This window comes from Haliotis asinina, chromosome 1 (assembly GCF_037392515.1).
Source record: "Haliotis asinina isolate JCU_RB_2024 chromosome 1, JCU_Hal_asi_v2, whole genome shotgun sequence".
NCBI lineage: Eukaryota > Metazoa > Mollusca > Gastropoda > Lepetellida > Haliotidae > Haliotis > Haliotis asinina.
Genome location: NC_090280.1, coordinates 57,914,445 through 57,937,425, shown reverse-complemented (window position 1 = coordinate 57,937,425; position 22,981 = coordinate 57,914,445). Strand labels below are relative to the sequence as shown.

Below are 22,981 nucleotides of genomic sequence, written 5' to 3'. Positions count from 1 at the left end.
AGAAATGGTAATCTTCGTAACATAGTTCTGCTGTATCTTCCTATTACATCATATGTTAATGAATGTTATCAGTTATAATTAGCTTTGAGGTACGTACACGCAGATGGTAAATGGATGTTACGATAAAATTCTTAACGAATAAACTTAGCCTGACCCAATAAGGAGCTAAACCGCCAAGATCAGGCTTAGAATTGATGTCCACCCGCCCCGTGCTTGTCGTAAGAGCCGAATTACGGGATTGGGTGCACTGGCCCTTGTGTCTGTGATAAGGATAAAAGATGTACTTTGAAGCATTTCGAGTCCGGGTCATCACATTTTTTAATCCAATGTCCTCGCAAAAGACAAGAGGGCTGAGATCGTATCCTAACAGCTTAGATCGATGCTCACGATACTGATCATTGGATTGTCTGGTCCAGACTCGCTTGTTTAGCGACCGCCGCCACATGCCTGGAATATTGGAATATTGCTGAGTTTGGCGTGAAACTAAACTCACTCACTAATTATCTGACCACGTGACGTTTCAGTCCACAGGTGTGACCATCACTGACCACCACGCGGCGTCGGAGTCGTTCATGAAGCACCTGGAGAACGAGCAGCGTCTTCGGGGTGGGTGCCCGGCGGACTGGGTGTGGGTTGTGCCTCCCATGAGCGGGAGTCTGACACAGGTGTTCCATCAGGAGATGCTTCTATATAAACTGAAACCATCATACGAATATCAGGTAGGTACAAGTATTTGGAATGTCAACCTACTGTCAACGTACTATCAAGCTACTATCAAACTACTGACAACCTGTTTGTATACTATAGCCCCTTGAACATCCATGTTAAAATGGTCCTCAGCGACCTAAGCTCGTCTTTACAGACAAATAATTGGATCTGATGGACACGCTGTCTGACTTAGTTGATGCATTTCATCGTCGAAGATGCGTCGATCGATGCTCATGATATCAATCACTGAATTGAATATTCAAACCCGATTTTGACAGACCGTTGTCCGTATTGTGTACACTGGCGCCAAATTGTTGGAATATGCCTGAGTACAGGAACGCAAAAAAGTATAAAAAATAGTAGGTGGAAGCGCTATAAAATCTTTTTATTGTAAATCTTGTAACGCTTATTGTACGCTTATCGAACCTTCAGTTATTCCTTTTCACCTTTGCAGGAAGATCCATGGAAATCCCACGTGTGGAAGAAGGATCGTGGGGACAAGTCAAAGTCTTTGGACCGACCAAAGAGAAAGTTTGGTTTCAGGGAACTTGCAAGGTGTGTGGTTAAGGGGAGATAACTCGTAACAATAAAGATGCCCTTATTACTTTTGGGGGATGTAATTTTGTAAATATATGAAGTAAATACAATGCAAAGCGTTTGACAGAGAGTGGCGCTAACTGTTCATGCACATGATCCATTTCTCTGCATAATACCGCACTGAAAAGAGGTTCTGTTTCTATTTTTGATACAATGCAGTATATAATTAAAATAAATCATATTTCAATTAATTATTTACATAAACAGTTGTGAATGAAATGCTGAGTAGATAGATAAATAAACATACATGATATCTCTCTCCGGCAACATATTATTTTACCCAGTATCCCAGTATAAAATATATCACAATATGTATTATTTGAAAAGCGTATTCCTGTATACCGCTATCGTGCTGTTTGAAATTATGTTTATTCCTTCAATTTAAACACCATGTTTTCGTTTTCTTTCGGCATCTTAGCAGTCACCATTTAAAACAAATCTGGTGCCAACAATGACCCTGAAAATAACTTTCGTAACAATGAACGGATTCTAAATTTAAGGCTGAAATATTTATCAAAGTGTCACATGGTACATCCTCTCAACACGTCCTAAACTACCCCCACAATCCAAACGACAACAACGGCCAGTTGAAAATTAACGTCACATTAATCAAGTGTCTGACTTCATGAATATCATATTTTACAAGAAAGGTTTGCAGAGACAACTCTTGAAGTATTGAATCAAAAGGTTTATATGTTAACTGTCGCCAGGGCTGTGAAGTTTTCGGCCAAGCTGATGGGTAAGGCTCTAGCAAGGAGAGTCAAGTGCATCATTCTGTTCGCCACGGAAACAGGAAAGTCTGAGCGGTTCGCAAGGACACTCTGTGAGATCTTCAAACACGCTTTCGATGCTAAGGTAAATGTTCCATTTTACAAATGGGGGAAGTGGGGTAGTCTTGTGGTGAAAGCGTTCGTTCTTCGCACCGAAGGCCCGGGTTCGATTCCACGTAAGCGCACAATGTGTGAAGGCCAAGTTTTACATCGCTTGTAGCAATATTCCAGCAATATCAGGATGGGGGACACCAGAAATGAGCTTCATATATTGCATCTATGTGGAAAATCAAACCCGGGTCTTCGGCGTGAAGAGCGAATGCTCTAACCAATAGGCTACTCCACTGCCGCCAACTCCCACATAAAAATGGCACGCCATGTTAAAACTGAATACTGAGAACTGACAAAGTGGCATAAACCACAATAAACTCACTCACTCGCTCATGCTACAGGTGCTGTGTATGGAGGAGTACGATATCATCGACCTCGAACACGAAGCCCTAGTCCTCATCGTTACCAGCACCTTCGGCAATGGTGACCCTCCTGAGAACGGGGAGGTAAGACCGGTATTATATAGGTTCTTTACAGGTCACGAGGGGGTCATAGGCACATGTACCCTCGAGGTTTGTTCATGTTCCCCTCGCCCTGCGGACTCGAGGGACCAGTGAACAACATATTTATCTTACCGAACACCTGAATTTTAATTTTAAACTGTTTGAAACACTTCTGTTGAATGGGAGGCGAATCGCCATTTTGCAGACGACACAAGGTAAACGGATTTAGAGTTATCTCCCTTCCATCGATTTACATTGAAAGTGATACATCGCCTCTAAGGACTTACCCAATCAGAAAGAGACATTCATGTGTATGGTAAGATAAGGACCTATGGTGCATATATACTGAAGAGCAAAAGAAAGTATACGAGTATTTTAGAAATTGAAAATGCTAAGACGAGTTGTTAAATTCGATGATATAATTTGACAATAACTTATTCCTGACACACTTTATGGAAGTAACCTGTAGCTTTGTAATGTTAGGAAAAAATACAATTTTTGATGTGAAAATGGCTGTAGCCACAAGACTTGAAAGACTATTCTACATGTCATGTTTTTGCCCAAATGCAAATTTATTGATTTTCAAAGGTTAGATGTTTATCATGCACAGAAATCGCATTTTCATGTTCTATTCCCTCTCAAAGACTGTGACATAGCTGTCACGTTGCTGTTACCAAGGCAACACCTTTTTATTCGCACGTAGCATCTCCAATCTGTTGCCTTGAATCCCTATCCAGACTACTTTCATTACACATTTCAGGCTTTTGCGAAGAGTCTTTTCGATATGAAACACCCGGAAGGAAGTAACAAGTAAGTATAATTTTTACTGCGACCACCCATGAAGATCTGTACAAGAATCAGTTTACGAAACAGTCTCCAAATTTTCTAGCCAGTCAGGTTAGCTATCCCTGGAATTTACTAATCCACAAATAATTCAATAGTCCGAAATTTAAATGTAGAAACTAAGTAAAATATTACAAAAATATATAACATAAATATAAGTATAAAAATAGATATACAATCTATGTATTATAAAGATGTTGTCTGCAAGACAGGGCTTTCATCATTAAACTGCTAATGTGATGAACATGTTTATTAGGCCATAAAGGTGTATGATTTAAAGGTGTATTATAACTTAAGATGTCGGTGACATAAACATTCACGAGCCAGTCGTGCCAATGACTGTTGAGATTTACTGGCCCCGCCGGGTTTTTACGCGAGCTAGCGAGCCAGTGGCGTTTTCGCAAACTGTTTAAAATCCTTCAGCGGCTCATGCTCTTTAGAGGCAACTGATCGCATGGTCACAATCGCTGGTTCGGTTGACAACTTACGACATCGTGTATATCGGTGTTTAGGATATCAATCACTGGATTATCTGGTCCACACTAGATTATTGACGAACCACCGTCATATAGACAGACTCTTGCTGAGTTAAACAACAAACATAACGCTCTTCGAAGCGAATGAAGTGTCGTAAAATGACACTTACCCGTACTTTCTGTGTACCCATACATGAATTCACTGGACAGCAGCACAAAGTTTATTCATTGTATTGCGCAACTCGAATCCGTCTTCGTAGGTGTAATGTTGTGTCCTTTAAAAACATTCTTTTCAAATGCCTTTCTTAGATTACATACGTATGTAACATTACTGTCGAAATGTCATGAAAATTCAATATTTTGTGCAACATTGTGATTGAAATAATGACTGTGATTACCAGAAATAGTTTCCAACTGCCATCAAATGACATTCCAGCTGTTTCTTTCTCCTCCACTCTTTCTTCGTTAGCATCTCTAGCATTTCACCTGAAAATGTCAGTCTTCTTGGACACTCAAGTTACAAACATGGCTTTAAATGTGAAAGTTTTAAATACCTCCAGATTTCAGAATGTTAATACAAGTTAACTTTAGCATTCGAATTAAATGATTATTTTCAGTTGTCGGATTGAAACTAACATTCATCGTCAGCATTCCAAACGAAACTGGTGTCTGGTATCTGTAGTACTCAAGCTAGACGCATTATGTGACTGTAGTATTCAAACTGGCAACGTCATGCAACTGTAATACTTATATTGACAACATTATGTAACTACAGAGACAAATATTAGATTGTCTCTGGTAACTAGTACTCAAATTGAAAACACCATGTAACTGTTGTACTCATATTGAAAACATCATGTAACTGTTGTACTCATATTGAAAACACCATGTAACTGTTGTACTCATATTGAAAACACCATGTAACTGTTGTACTCAAATTGAAAACACCATGTAACTGTTGTACTCAAATTGAAAACACCATGTAACTGTTGTACTCATATTGAAAACACCATGCAACTGTAGCACTGAACACACCTTTCATACTTGACCTGCTATTGTCAGTATTGTGTATTCTTAATCTTCCTTTCACAGCGGAGACCTTAAGTCCTCCATGTACCGGATGAGCTCATCGAGCGACAAAGATGTCCGCCCGAATACCGACAGCGCCTTGAACGGCGACAACGATGACGACAACCTCAAGATGGAGACTGGCCCTCTTGGCAACATTAGGTACGCTTTACTCAACTTCTTTACAACTCGAGTCCACAGTATATCTGATTGTTTCTTACCGTTGTTGCCAGCACATTACGATGACTGTATTCAGCATTATTGCAGCAACATTTACCCGTGAAGATCCGGGTTAGACTTGTTCTTCAGTAGCCCATGCTTGCCGTGCCGACTAACGGGATCGGGTGGTTAGACTTGCTGATTTGGCTGACACATGTTATCGTATCGCAGATGGTTAGATCCATGCTCATTATATCAGTCACTGGATTGTCTGGTTCATACTCGATAATTTTAGCAGGTCTAGCATTATCATAACGTAAGTGTGACTGTAGTACCGCGTCATTTATCAATGCACAATCTTTCAAGAGTTGTATGGAAGGCGTTTCAGACCAGAATTTCAGTGACGTCATGGCGAGACAAAAGAATGCATGATGAAAGCATCCAAACGTGTTTAACATTGGTGCGAGCAAGATACAGATTTTATATGGAGCAAATTATTTTTTACATCGGACTAGGGGACCCTGAAACAGGTTACGAGCGAATTCTGCAAAGCAATATTGGCACCTAAGTTCAACCTCAGTTCTGTTGAAAGTTATCCTGGCAACATGGCAATAGTTGTTGCATGGTGTTCCAGATACTCGGTGTTCGCCCTGGGGTCACGAGCCTACCCAAGCTTCTGTGCCTTCGGCCACTATGTGGACACTGTGCTGAGGGAGCTCGGGGGAGAGAAGATTTATGAGATCGGGGAGGGAGACGAGCTGTGTGGACAGGAGGAGTCCTTCCGGAACTGGGCGCAAGGTGTCTTCAAGGTGATGTTCGTTGACCAATCAACCGGACATATGTCATAATTATGAGTCAGATACGTTCACTTAATTGTTCGTTGTATTTGTTTTTCAGCCACCGGAAATTCTATTTCAAGACTGATTATTTCCTGGACGATGTCATACAGTAAAATACTTCTGAGAATTAAACATGTGTGTCCATGATGCTGTATTGAAGCAATTACCACGAACCGTATTTCAATGCTTTGTCACACTAACTCCTGCACTCCTCACACAGGCTGCCTGTGACACATTCTGTCTAGGAGACGACATCAACATGTCGGAGGTACAGGGGGCGTTGTCCAGTGCGGACAACACGTGGACACCGGGCAAGTTCCGCATCACGCCCATGGACAACGAGAAGGAACAGGACATCTGTGAAGGTAGGTAGAGTGAGTGAGTCACCTCTTTCAGCAGTATATTCCTTACGTCAGTCACTTACGGGGTAGCAAAAAGATAGAGGACAACAAATTTACACCACTGAAACTTTGGCGAAAAACGATAACCATGAGGTTAACGGGGAGAATGAGAAGTGAGTATCAGTGATTTCTGGAACGACAAAGGGACGTAACCCTGTATAGCGAATTGCGGCGCTACTGCAAACTAGTCAGCGTGACCTGATCCGACTTTACGATGTCATCAACATGGTTAAAACAAGTCACCCAAGTGCATTTTATGGAACTATGAAAAACATCGCACATTGCATTTTGAGAAATATGGACGCCTGATACCTCACTTTAATGTTCGTAAAGGGTGGTTGAATCGGTACTTGATTGTATTTAATAATCTACTGAACGTTTATTGTCCCCAGCACTCGCCAAGCTCCACAGTAAAACAGTGATGCCGTGTAAGGTGATTGAGAGAACACAGTTGCAGACCCCGGAGTCACCGTGAGTACTTTCACTCGTCCATCTTTCCACTTGCCTCCTTCTTCATCCTCGGGTTACGGGACCCGTCAAGATCCGGGTTAAAATCTCCAGTAACCCATGCTTGTTGTGAAAGGCGACAAACGTGATCAGGAGGTCAGACTCGCTGACATGGTTGACACATGTTGTATCCCAGTTGCGTAGTCGATGCTCATTATTTTGATCACTACTGCACACTACTGCACACCGCCCATACTGCGCTCTACACCGCACCGCACCGCACCGCACCGCACCGCACCGCACCGCACCGCACCGCACCGCACCGCACCGCACCGCACCGCACCGCACCGCACCGCTTCTATTTTATACCCATCTACACCACATATGGTTTTGTGGTCATTAGTTTCACTTGACATGGGACAACCTATCACACCACATCTCGCCACAATCCACCAAACTATCCCTTCATTCTACACGATATAGTATATCTGTGTCAAATTAAATGTGTTGACGAACTTGTCACCGTGCGAAGTATTCATTGCCCAGGGTTCTGTTACACAAAGCCCTATGACTGTCGTAATCCAATGTTATATCATGGGGGTTAAACTAAAATCGCTTTGTGGAACGGGACCTTGGTGTTCCGAGATACATCACACATTTGTTTCAACCATTTCATTAGCCAAACCAGTTAGAGACGATTTTCATAATCACATCATTAAGCAACCACAACGGACGTATTTTCTTCAATGGTATCATTTTTTATCATGTGATTTTTCCCTTTTTCCGTACTTGCGTACTATAGGCAAAGGTCAGAATTGTTACACACTTCCACATCTAACCATTATTTCTTATGTTTTCCAGCCGACAGACAATTTTGGTTCGCCTTGATACCCAGGGAGCCATTGAAATGATGTATCACCCTGGTGACCACATCGGCATCTTCCCTGCCAATTCGCCTGAACTAGTGGAGGCCATTTTGGCCCGCCTGCACAATGCGCCCCCTCCCGACCAAGTCGTCAAGACGGAGATCCTTCAGGAGAAGACAACTCCACTCGGTATGAGCATCGGCTTTTACAACTTCAGCAATCTGAGCGTATATGTCAAGTCAAAAGTCAAAAGATGTTTATTGTATGAAAGGTATCATATGCACGAGTGTTGCAGTGATTAAGGAACATTTTGGATATTTACTATATATCCAAGGGTATACAATTCGTTTCATTAGGAGATCTCTTTTTGCTAATGCATGCTTTATACACAAAGACAAATGAGCACTTTGTTAGCACTTTGTAACAATGATATAAATACGTACGGTTTATTTTGCAAGAAAATGGTCTGGAATGTATTTCTGTCTTAATTCATGATAACAAGGACGTACATTGTATCAGTGTAAAATGGCTTTCATTTTCAAACCCCATGTTACATAAAGTACACTATCGACTTTCTTTAATTTCTCGACAGAGTTTTTCTACCCTCATTAATCATTTAACATAACAAACCTAAACGATATTTTACGAACATTGTTTAGTAGTCTGTTGTTCAATATCAAAGTAAACACTTTTGGTGTTTCTGACTGAAGCATACAATTAGCTGAAGTCGATAAACGTTCTACAAAGTCGTTAATGGCCCCATTTACATCTGCATCAAGTTTTTGAAGTAAAATTTCTCCAAAAGAAATATTGATGTCATTTACGTTCGATAAGAAGGTGCTTGCAAACTTATCATTCCACACCAGTCGTATAATATTTGTAGATGCGTTATCATCGTTCATGCTGTGATTAATACCGGGGAACTTACAAATTAATTCAAGAGGTAAATGGTCAGATATACTGGAAGAAACCAGACTAGCATATAAAACTGAATATAAAACGATTGACACCCTGATTCACACAACATGTTTTTTCCCTTTATATTTCCCACGGTGCCTTATACTCTCCCATTACCGATAAACAGTTGAAATGTGGAACATATGTCTAAACGTTTTTGGTCCAATTTGTAGTTGAATCGTGAGACATCTGGCCCCAATTTCTCGAAAAAAAACTTTTTTTATTTTATTTTTATTTTTTGTGAAAATACTGCTTAAGGTGTTTTGGCATTTTGCATTTTAAAAGAATGCATTTGAGTATTTGACTTACAAATACAGCAGTTTCAAATTGTCAAGCTCTGTTTGAAATTTGAGTAAAAACTTAAGTTTGTTTCGAGAAATCGGGGCCCGATTATCAACATTTACATCATCTTCTGCATGAAATCGGGGCCCGATTATCAACATTTACGTCATCTTCTGCATGAAATCGGGGCCCGATTATCAACATTTACATCATCTTCTGCATGAAATCGAAAGTATCTACGTAATGTATAATCATCTGAGGATGTTGACGGGCTGTTAGTTTTACCAGTTCGAGAATTGAGATCACCACACAAAACAGTATGTGTATCACTACGTTCCATGATCCGTGAAGGTCCCGGGGTAGAATAGGCCTTCAGCAACCTATGCTTGCCATAAAAGGCGACTATGCTTGTTGTAAGAGGGGACTAACGGGATCGGGTGGTCAGGCTCGCTGACTTGGTTGACTCATGACATCGGTTCCCGATTGCACAGATCGATGCTCATGCAGTTGATCACTAGATTTATTTACAGACGGCCGCCATATAGCTGGAATATTGCTGAGTACGGCGTAGATCTCACTCACGCATTATTATTTTGTTCACTACTTGAACATCTTCCATCAATACAGCGAATGTCATTCAGGAGGCATTCCGTTTTTTATTGGTTATGCTCGGTCATGTTCACATGCAGATCCTTATTGTTTGATTAGGGTCTGTAAAGAACTGGATGAAGTTTGAGAAGATGCCCCAATGTTCACTGAGAACAGCGTTCACGCGGTATCTGGATGTGACCACACCCCCGTCTCAGGCCCTGCTCAAACTACTGGCTACTCTAGCAACACGTGACGAGGACAAAGAAAAGCTGGAACTATTGTCGAGTGTGAGTAACCATTGCGTGAAACTAGTTATTGTCAGAAGCGTTTGTAAATTTGGACCTTTATTAGTTACTCAACGAACAATACCATGTAAAATAATATTGCATTTTCCATCCATGGGCTTGAAATATTTATTCTAACCCTAACACCAAGTGTTTTTGTCGCTGGTTAATGGATATACCCTTCCGATGTGTAATTACGAAGATTTGTACTTAAAGGTATTCATTACGCAAGAGCACGTATTGCGAACTGAAGATGGAATCCAGTCTTAGCCCTGAATTTAACCTAGCTCTGTGAACATAACACCCGTTGTTAAGTTCGCGATTGAATGAGGTTAGTTTTACGCCGCTTTTAGCAATATTCCAGTGATAATATCACGGCGAGGGACATTCAGAATTGGCTTCAAACATTTTACCCATATGGAGAAACGAACCAGGGTGTTTGACGTGACGAGTGATGGCTTTAACCACAAGGCTACGTCTCCGTCCTTTAAGTTCGTTGAAGTGATACACATTCCGAGCGCGGCATCAATGTGGATTTTCGTTATCAACATGCTAACATGTTTCTATATTCCCGACATACAGTTGAACAATCACCCATGAATACACTTTCTGAAATACTGTACATAAACTGACTAAAACTACAAACATGAATGAAAATGAAAAGCAGTTGGATATTTTAGTATTCCACCCACTAGTACTAAGTAGAATGCAATAACAATTCACATGTACTGTCTCTAACATTTTATATTCCCGACATACAGTTGAACAATCACCCATGAATACACTTTCTGAAATACTGTACATAAACTGACTAAAACTACAAACATGAATGAAAATGAAAAGCAGTTGGATATTTTAGTATTCCACCCACTAGTACTAAGTAGAATGCAATAACAATTCACATGTACTGTCTCTAACATTTTGAACTTATAATTTAATAATCTAAATTTTAAGCCTGCTCATGTCACAACTCTCGCTTTGGGATCAACTCATCCTGCTCCTAACGATTGTCTCTACTTGCCTAAAATTTAGAGAAAATCTCAAAAATATATTTAAAATTATAATTTATTTTCTATTTATTTCTACCCACCGTCTTGAATGTTTGGGCTCGTGATCTTTAAACCCTAAAACAAAGTCTGAACTATGTACAGGAATCCAACGCCTACGAGGACTGGAAGTATGACAATATGCCTACGCTGGTGGAGGTTCTGGACGAGTTCCCCTCCCTCAAGGTTCCGCCGTCATTGCTGATGACACAGCTCCCCCTCCTCCAGCAGCGTTACTACAGCATCAGCTCCTCCCCATGCGTCTACCCAGGGGAGGTCCACACCACCATCGCCGTCGTCAAGTACAGGACACAGGGTAGCCGGGCTTAACTTGTACTCAAGGCAATAGAGATTATTGCCTAAGCAGGTGTGCCATACGACTGATACGAAAACAGTGATTTTTGTTTTATTTACGTAATTTTATACGAGTTTCCTAGAAGTCGTGTGGCACACTTGCGAGTGTAATCACTTCTTTATTGGCCTTTTTTTCATGTACGTCTGTGAAGTAAAACACGGTAAGCAAGTGTGACGGCCGGATTCATTGACGTCACGTTCAATTGTTTAATGAGGTCACACACAAGGAAATACAAAAACAGTGGTTGCGTAAGCAGGGGTGATATTTGCACATTTTAAAATAATACATATATTGCACTGGTTGTGTTCCACCATTTGGATAGTAAATATGGTTACGGATTGTAATTATTAATCATTTTACGTGATGTTACGTTGCATATGTAGCTTTTGATTATACATGTATTTTATTTCCTATGGATAGCACTAGGTATAACCTTGAAACGCTGGTCTATTTATACCATGATCTGTAAGCAGACGTCTTCAGTCACTCCTCTAAGTATATTTAGAAAAATATATCCAGTTAAATATTTTCTATTTCATTGTATCACATTTTGATAAACAATATTTTACATTTAAATACATATGAATACTAAAGGATGGGTGTGTCCTTTGGACAATGGAAGTGTGTAACGTATAGGTTTGAAGGCGTATGCGTCGGGTTTTGATTGGGAACGAACATGCCATTCACAAATCGTTCCAGATCATAAACAAGTAATTCAAGCCTGTAGTCGTTGATGTCATGGTGTTGCAGGTGGTGCTGGTCCAGTGCACGAGGGTGTGTGTTCCTGTTGGCTCAATAGATGCGATGTCGGCGAAATTGTCCCTTGTGCTATCAGAGCGTGAGTAGTCTTTTACGTGGCTAACAGGAAGTCAAACGGAGATGCCGTGAAACCTTTAGTTTACCCAACACCAAATGGAACACAAATTTTGTCTAATTTATCCTGCTAATATTCCGACGACAGAAGGCTGATCACGTCCACCCCAGATCACCAACTGGAAAATATGTGTAAACACAATAAGCGTAACTCATGGTGATAAAAATTACATCACTAAATACTTCAAATTATGCTCAGTTAAATTACTGGATGCATGCGCTTTTACAAAACATAAACATCTTACATGATGTTATCCAATCACAGCTGTCACATGTCTCTCTTCAGTTTTTGCATACGGTACTCGCTCAGATTCTTATTTAGTTTAGTGGAACCTAAACCTTTTCTTACTTTCTTGTTCCCTGAGGCAATCTCGTAGACGTCATATATTACAGTCAGCGTTTATGACCCACAGTGCCCCGAACTTCCGGCTACCCGAGGACAGCACGTTGCCGATGGTGATGGTTGGTCCAGGTACGGGTATCGCACCTTTCCGAAGTTTCTGGCAACAGCGCAAGGTGGACAGAGACATGCACCCAGTCCCCACACGTGAGTACATTGTTACCTCAGGTACATACTCCACAATGCAGTGTGCTGTGCATGTTAGAAAGCCTTTTCATCCCACATGTTTTATTTCGTTTTATTGCTTACTTAATTTTTGCTATACGCGATTTCGTTTCCTTTCACCATTTCCAGCTTCCATACCCACCATAAATGGCAACCTCCAGTTAGGAGTGTTGACCATTTTGTGAACGACAAACAAATACACGAATACAGTGCCATTTAGAAAGTGGTCGAATGTAAATTAAATAGTTGTTACATTTGGGATTACGCATTACAAATTCTAGTATTTTTGTGGGGTTGAGTCCCATCCGGAATTCGAACCCACACCCTCAGAGTCAGAAAGCTAATCGCCAGGACACCGCTCTCGGCAACATTCACGCAATATGGCGGGGTAGGTTCTTGTCTCTGATGTGTGACTGTGACTGTTTCCAGACGGCGAGAAGCGTGGCTGGGGAGAAATGTATATGTATTTCGGCTGCCGGATGTCGACGGAGGACAATATATACGAGTCAGAGCTGAAGCTGCTGAAGGAAGAAGGAGTCATGTCCGATTATTACGTGGCCCTGTCTCGAGAGCCCGGCAAGTCCAAGGTAATGCCGCACAGCCACACAGTCACTTATGTCTCTTTGAAACGTTTAGTCTGATGCAATTCCGCAACGATATGGGTGAGTTGGTAGCCTAATATGTAAAGCGTGCGGTTGTTACGCCCAAGTCTGGTGTTCGATTCTTCACATGGGTACAAAGTGCGAAGCCTATTTCACGTGTCCCAGCCCACGTGAAACAATTCTCATTCGTGTACGCAGATTCCAAATACGATTCCGTAGTATAGTATGTACTGTTCTCCATCCTGCCTTGTGTGTTTCTATAGGTGTACGTGCAGGACATACTACAGAAGAACGCCAAGAGCGTGTGTAACGCTATAATGAAACGTGGGGGACATTTCTACGTGTGTGGCGACGTATCGATGGCTGATGACGTCACGCGCACCCTGGAGCGGATTCTTTCAGAGGAAGGGGGATTAACGCCAGATAGTGCTAGAGCCTTCGTCCTCAAACTGAGGGTAAGCTGAAAAATGACTCTAAAGTATTTCATTTTTTCCAATGTTGCAATGAAAAACATGTCTCTTCCTATGAATTCATTACTGTGATGACTGGAGTAACCATTGTAACCATTCGATGTTCATTGTGTCACTCTCTGGATCTGGATTGTCTGATCCAAGTCCGTTATTTTATGTCCACCAACATATTACTGGGATACAGCATGGTGGGACTTAAAGTAGTATGCAAACACATGAACCATAAAGAACAGAGTTATCTCCCTTTGAATATATAATGATATTCCGTATACATCTATGAACTGAGCAGAGCTTATTTGGGTCTCGTAACAATTTTTGTCAATTCTCTCTGTCAGGATGCAAACAGATTCCACGAAGACATCTTCGGCGTTAGTATTCAGAAAAGTACAGAGGTGACCGACAGGTCACGTGACTCTAGCAAACGAGCGTTGAAGTACATCAACTCCACTGACAAGCCCGCCAAACCCGACGCGGTGAAGGAAGTAGCCACGCCCATTCCTGCCTCCGTGAGTAGCACCTTCACCACTCTAATTGTGGTGTCACCCGCGGTGATAATGCTACTGGCAAACAAGGATAAATTGGACCTGCGCAGAGAATGCGTTTACGAGAAGTAGGCGGTGCATGGCAGTGAGCAAACCTGTTTGTTTTGTGAAAGATAGAGCACGTGCAGTGCTGACGATAAAATTGATTCCGCGCCAGTGGGCGACACTCATACATGTTAATACGGGTCAGTTGTCAGGTCGATGCTCAACTTATCCTTGTTTGCGAGTAGAATATTAACGAAAACAAGGTAAAACCGTACATACAGGCTTAATGCACACGTTCCTAACTCGTGAAGATCCGTCTTCAGCAACCCATGCTTGTCGTGAGAGGCGGCTAACAGGATCGGGTGGTCAGGCAGGCTGACTTTGTTGACACATGCCATCGTATCCCAACTCGATGCGCATGCTGTCGATCACTGGATTGTCTGATTCATACTCGATTGTTTACAGACCGCCGTCATATAGCTGTATTATTGCTGAGGTTATTAATGTACAAAGTTTCCATGTGACGGAAACTTGGGGCTTCGGGGGTAGTCAAGTGGTTAAGCGTCCGCTCGTCACACCGAAGACCCGGGTTCGATTCCCCAATACCTACAATACGTGAAACCCATTTCTGGCGTTCTCCGCTGTGATATTGTTGAAATATTGCTAAAGGTGGCATACAACTGAACTAACACACTTAAGTTTAACTCACTCACTCTTCTTGTTCTAGGACCGAAAGACTCTTCCTGGGAAACCCAAAGTTCCCAGCAAGAATATCTTCATGAAGCAGAGGATTGAACCAGAAGGAGGAGTTGATCGACCGGAAATGCCAACCGAAAACTGAAGTCGACAGATTGTCACTAAATAATATAAATTTTCTTTCTCTTTAAATCATCTGGTAGATGTAGAGATAAGTGTTTTTAATGCCAACATTTGAACTGCAAATTGTGGTTGTTGCTTAGAGGGGAGATAACTCTGAATATATGTGAACAACTGCTGTAACTGTTGCAACATTTGGATCACGTGGGTTTTACTATAGACGCCATGTCAGGGTCTCGGTACAAGGTGAAGGCCACTAGGTGTTACTGTTTTGTCTTGGAGGCCTTGGAGCCTTTGATATGTCGTTGTTATGTACATAATTCATTGTTGAGCCATATTTCTACAACTATTTTCTATTTTGTGGGACTTCACAGCAATATTCTGTAGCAGAAATGCAAAGCGTATTACAGTGTTTTCTATTTTTAGTTGTGTTCAGCATGGTTAATTCCAAACACTGATATCAGCTTCTGTTAAATATCGGTGCATACTAGTACGAAGCGTCGCTAGAATGGTAGAATTATATAGACGTGGTAAGACGCGACCCAGCGCAAAAGGTTGTCCTTTTTCTGCGATGGTGAGTCAGATTAGTGTAAAGGATGTAACGAAGTCAGTTTTACGATTAGTAGGTTATGTTAAAACTAGTGTTACTACCAGTGAGCGGAAACAACTGTTGACGGAATGCGTCGAAATGCTTTTGTCCAGATACTCTTTGAGTTCGTTGTATTTGGATCAGACCGTTTGAGTAGCGTTCCATAATACAGTTTGATGTTTTCAAAAATCTTTGTTTTTGTTGAAAAGATGTTTTGTTATAAAGAGCTAGAAGGATGAAGTAAGCCTTGAGTCGATAAGACAGCTCTCGGTGACTGAATTTACCCGTAAATCATTCACTCAGTACCTCATCCACATGAAGCGAGTAACGGGATCGTATCCCAGTTGCATAGATGGATGATCATACTGTTGATTACTGTATTGTCTGGTCCAGACCCGACAATTTTCAAACTGTCACCATATAGCTGGAATATTGCTGAGTGTGGCGTTAAACACATACCAACAAACCTCTTTCCCACTTAACGTCCAGAACAACGCCAGGAAGTCCCCATCTTTATGTCATATAGCATGCGGCCCACAACCAGTCAGTGACCCACTTTCCACCCATTTATCCCAACCCAACCCAACCCAACCCAACCCCAACCCCAACCCCAACCCCAACCGCCAAGGCTTCACTCTTAATAATAGTCATATCTAATCCCTGACCCATCAACCAGCGCACGCATACCAGACGGAATCTGTTCGGTATCTGATTTCACGGCCCGAGCCCCAAACTAGTCCAGCTCTCATTCGGCACCGCCCCTACTCCTTTTGTTTCAGTACGACAACCACCGTCCCACCCCAACCCCAACACCCCGTGTGATCCTCTGATATGCCTTGTTCACAGGTTGTGATCAGTTCTGCTTGTCTGTTTTCCTTGAGCCTCCAGACTCAAACACATATCTGACAGGACATAATATCTACTTTCAAAATCCCCAAGATATCACGTATTTTCCACCAAATCTATAGTGTTAATGTTTTTGTCATACAACCCCACTTAAAAGCAGGCAACAACAAAACTATTTAAGGGTCCGAAAACTGTAACATACTGGGTCACCCTTGGCTTTAAACGTAGGAATAAATGTTTATTATCTTCAGTCTTATATCTTATATATTTCTTCCAGTGTTGATAATTCAAACAGCTACTATATTTGGCTCGAACCATAACAGTTTCTGACCGGCACAGTTCATGATATTTCCCTTCCTGTTAAAGAAGGGCGGTGTGGTAGCCTAAAGGTTAAAGCGATCGCTCGTCACGCTGAGGACCCGGGATCGATTCCCCACATGGGTACAATGTGTGAAGTCCATTTATAATACTGCAGAAATATTGCTAAAAGCGGCGTAAAATCAAACTCATTCACTCCAGGTAAAGAACCATCTAGCCTACCTGTACGAATACTGTATGCTTATATCTTCATTAGACAATACTTCAAGGTGATTTGATAGCATTTCGACTGACAAAGGCACGCCCGATTCTCTCTTCGTCGCCGTTCATGTAGTTTCCTCGCCGTTGTTAGCGCCAACCTTAGTCATGGTTCTGATAATGTAGGTTGTAGGTATACATTTCAACATAGAAATATACTTTCCCAATTAATTTATTTTGCTTCTTCATATACAATATATACTTGAGGCGTTCATGGATATTGTATAAGACATAATCAAATCATTGTTTAAAGTATGTAAAGTAAATTTGCATAATGACCATATATGTATATATCTTGTTGCCACTAGTGTTCACAGGTATTCACTAAAATAGTAGTATTAGTATTCTAATGGTGTTAAATGACAATATTTTTCATCGTCTGTGAAATATATTTTCGAAAAAAATTGCTTTGTCACCTGATTCACCTTACAACATGTAAGGTTATCTGCTTATTTTGATAATGTTACATTCAACGGTTCTGCTGAATCTATTTTCATAAGCACTGTTATCTTTTTTCGTTTTGTCAAATCATCACTTGGACCAATACGTTGCACAAGACATTTTTTTCGGTAACGCCATCCGCTCCAAAAGTTCTTTGTGCCACACCAATAACGGTGTTCAGTTTCGACAGGGACTGAGTTGTTGTCTTTAATGGATGTGGTAGGCGTCGTCAGTCCTGAGAACATCATCAGTACGTTTTGAAAATGCTCCTATCTACACACCAGTAGATAGATAGAGGCAACTTATCCCTGTAACTTGAACAGGAGACCATATGAGGTCGGACTCCACCAACCTGAGGAAATCTAAACTTCAGCAAGCAAAGGGAAAATGTTGCGGTTCAGAGAATGCGTGGCAGATTTAACTTACATCAGTTTTTCCCAGCGTTCATGTAAAATACCGGCCCCGATATAATCTCCCACCCCTTGTTATTACAGAATATTAAACGATATATACAGCAAAATGTACTAGACATAGAATTAAGTCCAAACAAACTAAAATACCTTTGTGTTGAACTGTGTGCTTCGAGTCATCCATAGTTCAACTCAACTGAATACTGTTGTAGGCTTGTATACAAGATCTATCTATGGGAGTAAATTCGAACTGGAATGTTGAAGACTGGTAAATGACTTCGAGATAACCCTAAATTCGACACATCAGAGTTTGAACATTTTTTATAAGAACTACGCAGAGACCTACTTTTGCTTCTTGACGACAGTTCGACACAATGTATTTGCTGTATTTCGTTTTATTTGCGTGCCCGATGCTATGATTGAACCATCGTAGCTTTTTGTATCAGGCATGGACACTTTTGGTTGCCTAGCAACTGCTTCAGTGATCAACAACTGTCAACAAAGAGGGTTGTTATGTTGACGTTGTCGGTTACGTGTTCGTTGTTACTGTAAAGTGTAGTTTCAAGATTTATCGCGTGCAGTCAGCCCCTAGTTGTAGAAAATCACCTTAGTATACATGCTACGGGCCCTGCTGATGTTCTTGCAGCCCGGATCGGGCAATTGTGGTTATGTTTTAGCATGAACAATACGTAATTGATGTACATACTATTTTTCATTGTTGGCCTTTGACAATGTTGACAATGTGTATTATTCTTATATGAACTTATGCACTGGTGCGTGTTTATGATACATTTGTTACTGTTGTTACTATTTTTAAGTTACAAATATGCATTTTATGTGAAGGTCTGAAGATATGGTACTGTACGTAATTTAGCTATATAGGGATTCTGATTTCTTAGTTTGTTTCGAGAGAGATGTAATTTGTCATAGGACAAGATGATCCGGAACTAGAAGGACATCAGTTAGGAGATGCTGCACCTCCATGTGGTTTTACGTTTCTTAATTTTGTTATGGACCCGCTGATTTTGAAAGTCGCAAAAAGAAAAAGAAAAAAAATGTACCACAGAAAGGGCTTTGATAACTCGTAATATGACTAAATTGAATATTTTTAAGATAAGTCGTTGATCGATGCCATAAATTTTAGTATTTTTCAATACCCAAAGTATGACCAAGGTTTATTTCACTTACTCATACAAGTCCATTTTAGGTTAATAAGAAGTTTTTAATACATTTAGAATTAATTCGACCGAGTGGCGAAATGTCAAAACAATTAAGCCAGGGAGGAAAACGTCTGGCTTGTTCGTGCTCACAGAGCCCAAACCTATGAAAGCCTCTGGAAAGTAAGACTGCTTGGCCTTGCGAAAGCCATCACTGGACCTTTGCTTTTGCCTCTGCTCAACAAAGCGTTATGTTTATGTCCTATCACAGAAGTCACCGAGAGGGATGATCTTGTTCTCGAAAGGTGTATGAAGCGTCGTATTGAGAAAATTCCTCAAGTTTTCGCTTTAACGAAGTTATATTACATTAGGATGTCCACGGGGCACAGGGTCCCGTATAAATGTGGTTTTTGACAGAGTAAGAGTTACGCTTCTTTTGAACCACACGTGTGTGAACAGGGCCGACATGACGCTCATGGTTTAGGAAACAAGGCTTGTGTGAACAGAGCCGGAAATGACGTCATGCTCGTAATAAACCATGTTTGCTGAGGATTGTTGAATCGAATGGGACTGTTTGTGACAGAACTGAACGGACTGAGCCCACCAGTATAACGCAGACCTGACCGAATATTTTATACCGATCATGTTTTCAATACTAGCCATTTTTAACTACTTGGCAAGGGTTCATTTTATTCGATCCAGTGATGGGTATATCTGATTTAGTGAGTATGACGGCTTCAGTCAAAGACACAAACATGGTGAAGGTATTTAGAGGTGATTTACTTGAATATGAAAAGAGAATACTTAAAAAAACATTGGTAATCCATTTCATAATTGTTGTTTGTGTGTAGTTAAGTTTGTTGTTACAAGTTGTTACACCACAGGTTCATTTGGGTTTTATTTCTTTGTCTGGACCAAAGTTTTAGGACGTACTGTTGTTAAAACGTTCCCTGTACAATGACTGTACAGTCGGCGGACCATTAAATGTACAGGGTAGATTCTGCATACTTTCAGCGGACTGAACGTACAGCTGTTGCACTTGAGTGGTTCTTGCAACTTGTGCTGTACTATCTGATTGAACAGAAATTAGGGGGATGTTTAACACCAGTCATTCATGGTTGAGTGGTTATGTCTGATACCGGTTTACAGCAAGGCGTGGTGTGAACTGTACAGCTGTCACTATGTTGATGTACAGGTGTTTCAACTGTATAGCTGTCACTATGTTGATGCACAGGTGTTTCAGGTGTACAGCTGTCACTATGTTGATGTACAGGTGTTTCAGCTGTACAGCTGTGATTATGTTGATGTAGAGGTGTTTCAAGTGTACAGCTGTTACTATGTTGATGTACAGGTGTTTCAACTGTGCAGCTGTTACTATGTTGATGCACAGGTTTTCAACTGTACAGCTGTCACTATGTTGATGCACAGGTGTTTCAACTGTACAGTTGTCACTATGTTGATGTACAGGTGTTCCACCTGTATAGCTGTTACTATGTTGATGTACAGGTGTTTCTGCTGTACGGCTGTCACTATGTTGATGTACAGTTGTCTCAACTGTATAGCTGTCACTATGTTGATGCACAGGTGTTTCAATTGTACAGCTGTTACTATGTGGATGTAAAGGTGTTTCAGCTGTACAGCTGTCACTATGTTGATGTAGAGGTGTTTCAAGTGTACAGCTGTTACTATGTTGATGTACAGGTGTTTCAGCTGTACAGCTGTCACTATGTTGATGTACAGGTGTTTCAACTGTACAGCTGTCACTATGTTGATTCACAGGTGTTGCAACTGTACAGCTGTCACTATGTTGATTCACAGGTGTTTCAACTGTACAGCTGTCACTATGTTGATGTTCAGGTGTTTCAGCTGTACAGTTGTCACTATGTTGATGTAGAGGTGTTTCAACTGTACAGCTGTTACTCTGTAGATGCACAGGTGTTTCAGCTGTACAGTTGTCACTATATTGATGTACAGGTGTTTCAACTGTACAGCCCTTACTCTGTAGATGTACAGGTGTTTCAACTGTAAAGCTGATACGATATTGTAGGTCAACCTGTTTCGTCTATACTGCTGACACTATGTTTATGTGCAACTGTTTCAGCTGTCACGATGCTGGTGTTTAAGCCGTGCAGCTGTAACTCCGTTGACATGCAGCTGGTTTAAGAGCATAATATGTCACTGTTGGTGTACAACTGTTTCAACAGTAGTTGGTCTTCTTGTTGGTGTACAACTGTTTCAACTGTACCTTTAGTTACTATATTTGTTACTACTGACCGGAACGGTTGATCGCATTGTTTCTGCATAACTGTTCAAACACTTTAACGGTGGTACCGTGACAGTTTAAAACTGTATGAACTGTAGAGTGTCACCATGTGAGACACCTTTACAGATGGATGGACAGGTGTTGGAACTGTAAAGCTGGAGCGTTAACTGACTGAACTGTACAGCAGAACCTACTCACGTGGTACAGTTATACTGTATTTCATTCACATTCATTTTGATTGTACATGTTTCCCCTCATGACGTATTTTATCATTACAATCTTATTTTAACCATTTCTTTTACCATTAAAATTTTCCTTATGCAAAATAACAGCTTGTGTTATATTTTTGGAACCCGCCGCCTCAGATGATGGCTGCTCAGGCAAGTACAGCTGTAGTGACAAAACAGCTGGTCTGCAGCTATACTAATGAAACAACTGGTCCACGGTTGTATTGATAATTAAGCTGGTTTGCAGCTGTACTAATAAAACAACTGGTCAACGATTATATTGGTAAAACAGCTGGTCTACAGCTGCAATGATTACACAGCTAGTCTTCGGCCATAGTGATAAAACAGCTGTCCTTCCGTTATCGTGATAAAACAGCTGGTCCACAGCTATAGTAATGATAGCTGGTTCACAGTTATAGTAATAACAGCTGGTTCACAGTTACACTGATAAACCAGTGATATACTGATACTGGTGAAACAGCTGGTCGTTTCCGTTATGATCAAACAGCCGGTATACCACTATGGATGACAGAGTCTTCTCAGTGGCAGCCCCATCACTCTGGAACAGCCTTCCTATTACTATCAGAGAAATCAAATGTAAAGACTCTTTCAAAAAAGCTCTAAAAACCCATCTATTCACACTGTCCCTCTCATAAGGTTTTCTTACTCTCTCCTTTCAGCACCGTTGACCAAATGCTTTTTTGGGGAAGCAGGCGCTATATAAATCCAGTATTATTATTATTTATTATTATTGTACACCATCCGATCTGCTGAGCTGTTTCTCGAATGTTCGAATCAGGAATAACTCACTCATCCTTCGTGTTCCATCTGAACCGGAGAAAACCTTCAACAGACATACGATATGATAACTATTTGACTTCATTCACTTCAGTGAATTCAAACAGCACCTTTAACGCGAGTTTCAGGTAACGAGATATGTGAATATCACATTGAGTTCAGCGTTCTTAGCTATTAAGAATGCGTCTCCTTAACTGTAATCGTGGCGGGCATTTAGGTAGCCGCGTGGTTAAAGCGTTCGCTCTCGACGCCTAAGAGTCGGGTTCGATTCCCACAGTGTATGTATGTAGAGGTGATGTACAGGTGTTTCAACTGTACGGCTGTCACTCCGTTTATGAAAAATATATGTATGCGCTCATAGTTATTAACACATGCTTCTCTTTAACTCTAATCGCGACGGGCTGTTGGGTAGCCTAGGGGGTAAAGAGTTCGCTCTTGACACCGAAGACTCGGATTCGATCGGTCGAATGTGTGAAGCCCATTTCTGGTGACCGTGATATTGCTGGAATATTGCTGAAAGGGGCGTAAAATCCAACTCACTGGCGACATTCAGTACGAACACACGGATATCTAAAACT

General features: G+C 41.1%; 1 protein-coding gene across 1 annotated transcript in view; it reads left to right on the top strand.

Moving 5' to 3' along the window:
• The window catches only part of LOC137295078 (nitric oxide synthase, salivary gland-like), a 46,421-nt gene extending 27,407 nt beyond the window's left edge, over positions 1–19,014 (top strand). The window contains exons 9-26 of the mRNA XM_067826362.1: positions 525–719; positions 1,163–1,263; positions 2,016–2,160; positions 2,528–2,632; positions 3,390–3,439; positions 5,041–5,178; positions 5,810–5,984; positions 6,235–6,379; positions 6,808–6,886; positions 7,724–7,917; positions 9,676–9,845; positions 10,994–11,204; positions 11,994–12,081; positions 12,530–12,663; positions 13,111–13,268; positions 13,547–13,738; positions 14,089–14,259; positions 15,008–19,014. Coding sequence (XP_067682463.1) covers positions 525–719; positions 1,163–1,263; positions 2,016–2,160; positions 2,528–2,632; positions 3,390–3,439; positions 5,041–5,178; positions 5,810–5,984; positions 6,235–6,379; positions 6,808–6,886; positions 7,724–7,917; positions 9,676–9,845; positions 10,994–11,204; positions 11,994–12,081; positions 12,530–12,663; positions 13,111–13,268; positions 13,547–13,738; positions 14,089–14,259; positions 15,008–15,121 — 2,565 coding nt within the window. The 3' untranslated portion in view covers positions 15,122–19,014. The remainder of the gene's footprint in view (positions 1–524; positions 720–1,162; positions 1,264–2,015; positions 2,161–2,527; positions 2,633–3,389; positions 3,440–5,040; positions 5,179–5,809; positions 5,985–6,234; positions 6,380–6,807; positions 6,887–7,723; positions 7,918–9,675; positions 9,846–10,993; positions 11,205–11,993; positions 12,082–12,529; positions 12,664–13,110; positions 13,269–13,546; positions 13,739–14,088; positions 14,260–15,007) is intronic.
• The last annotated feature ends 3,967 nt before the right edge of the window (positions 19,015–22,981 follow it).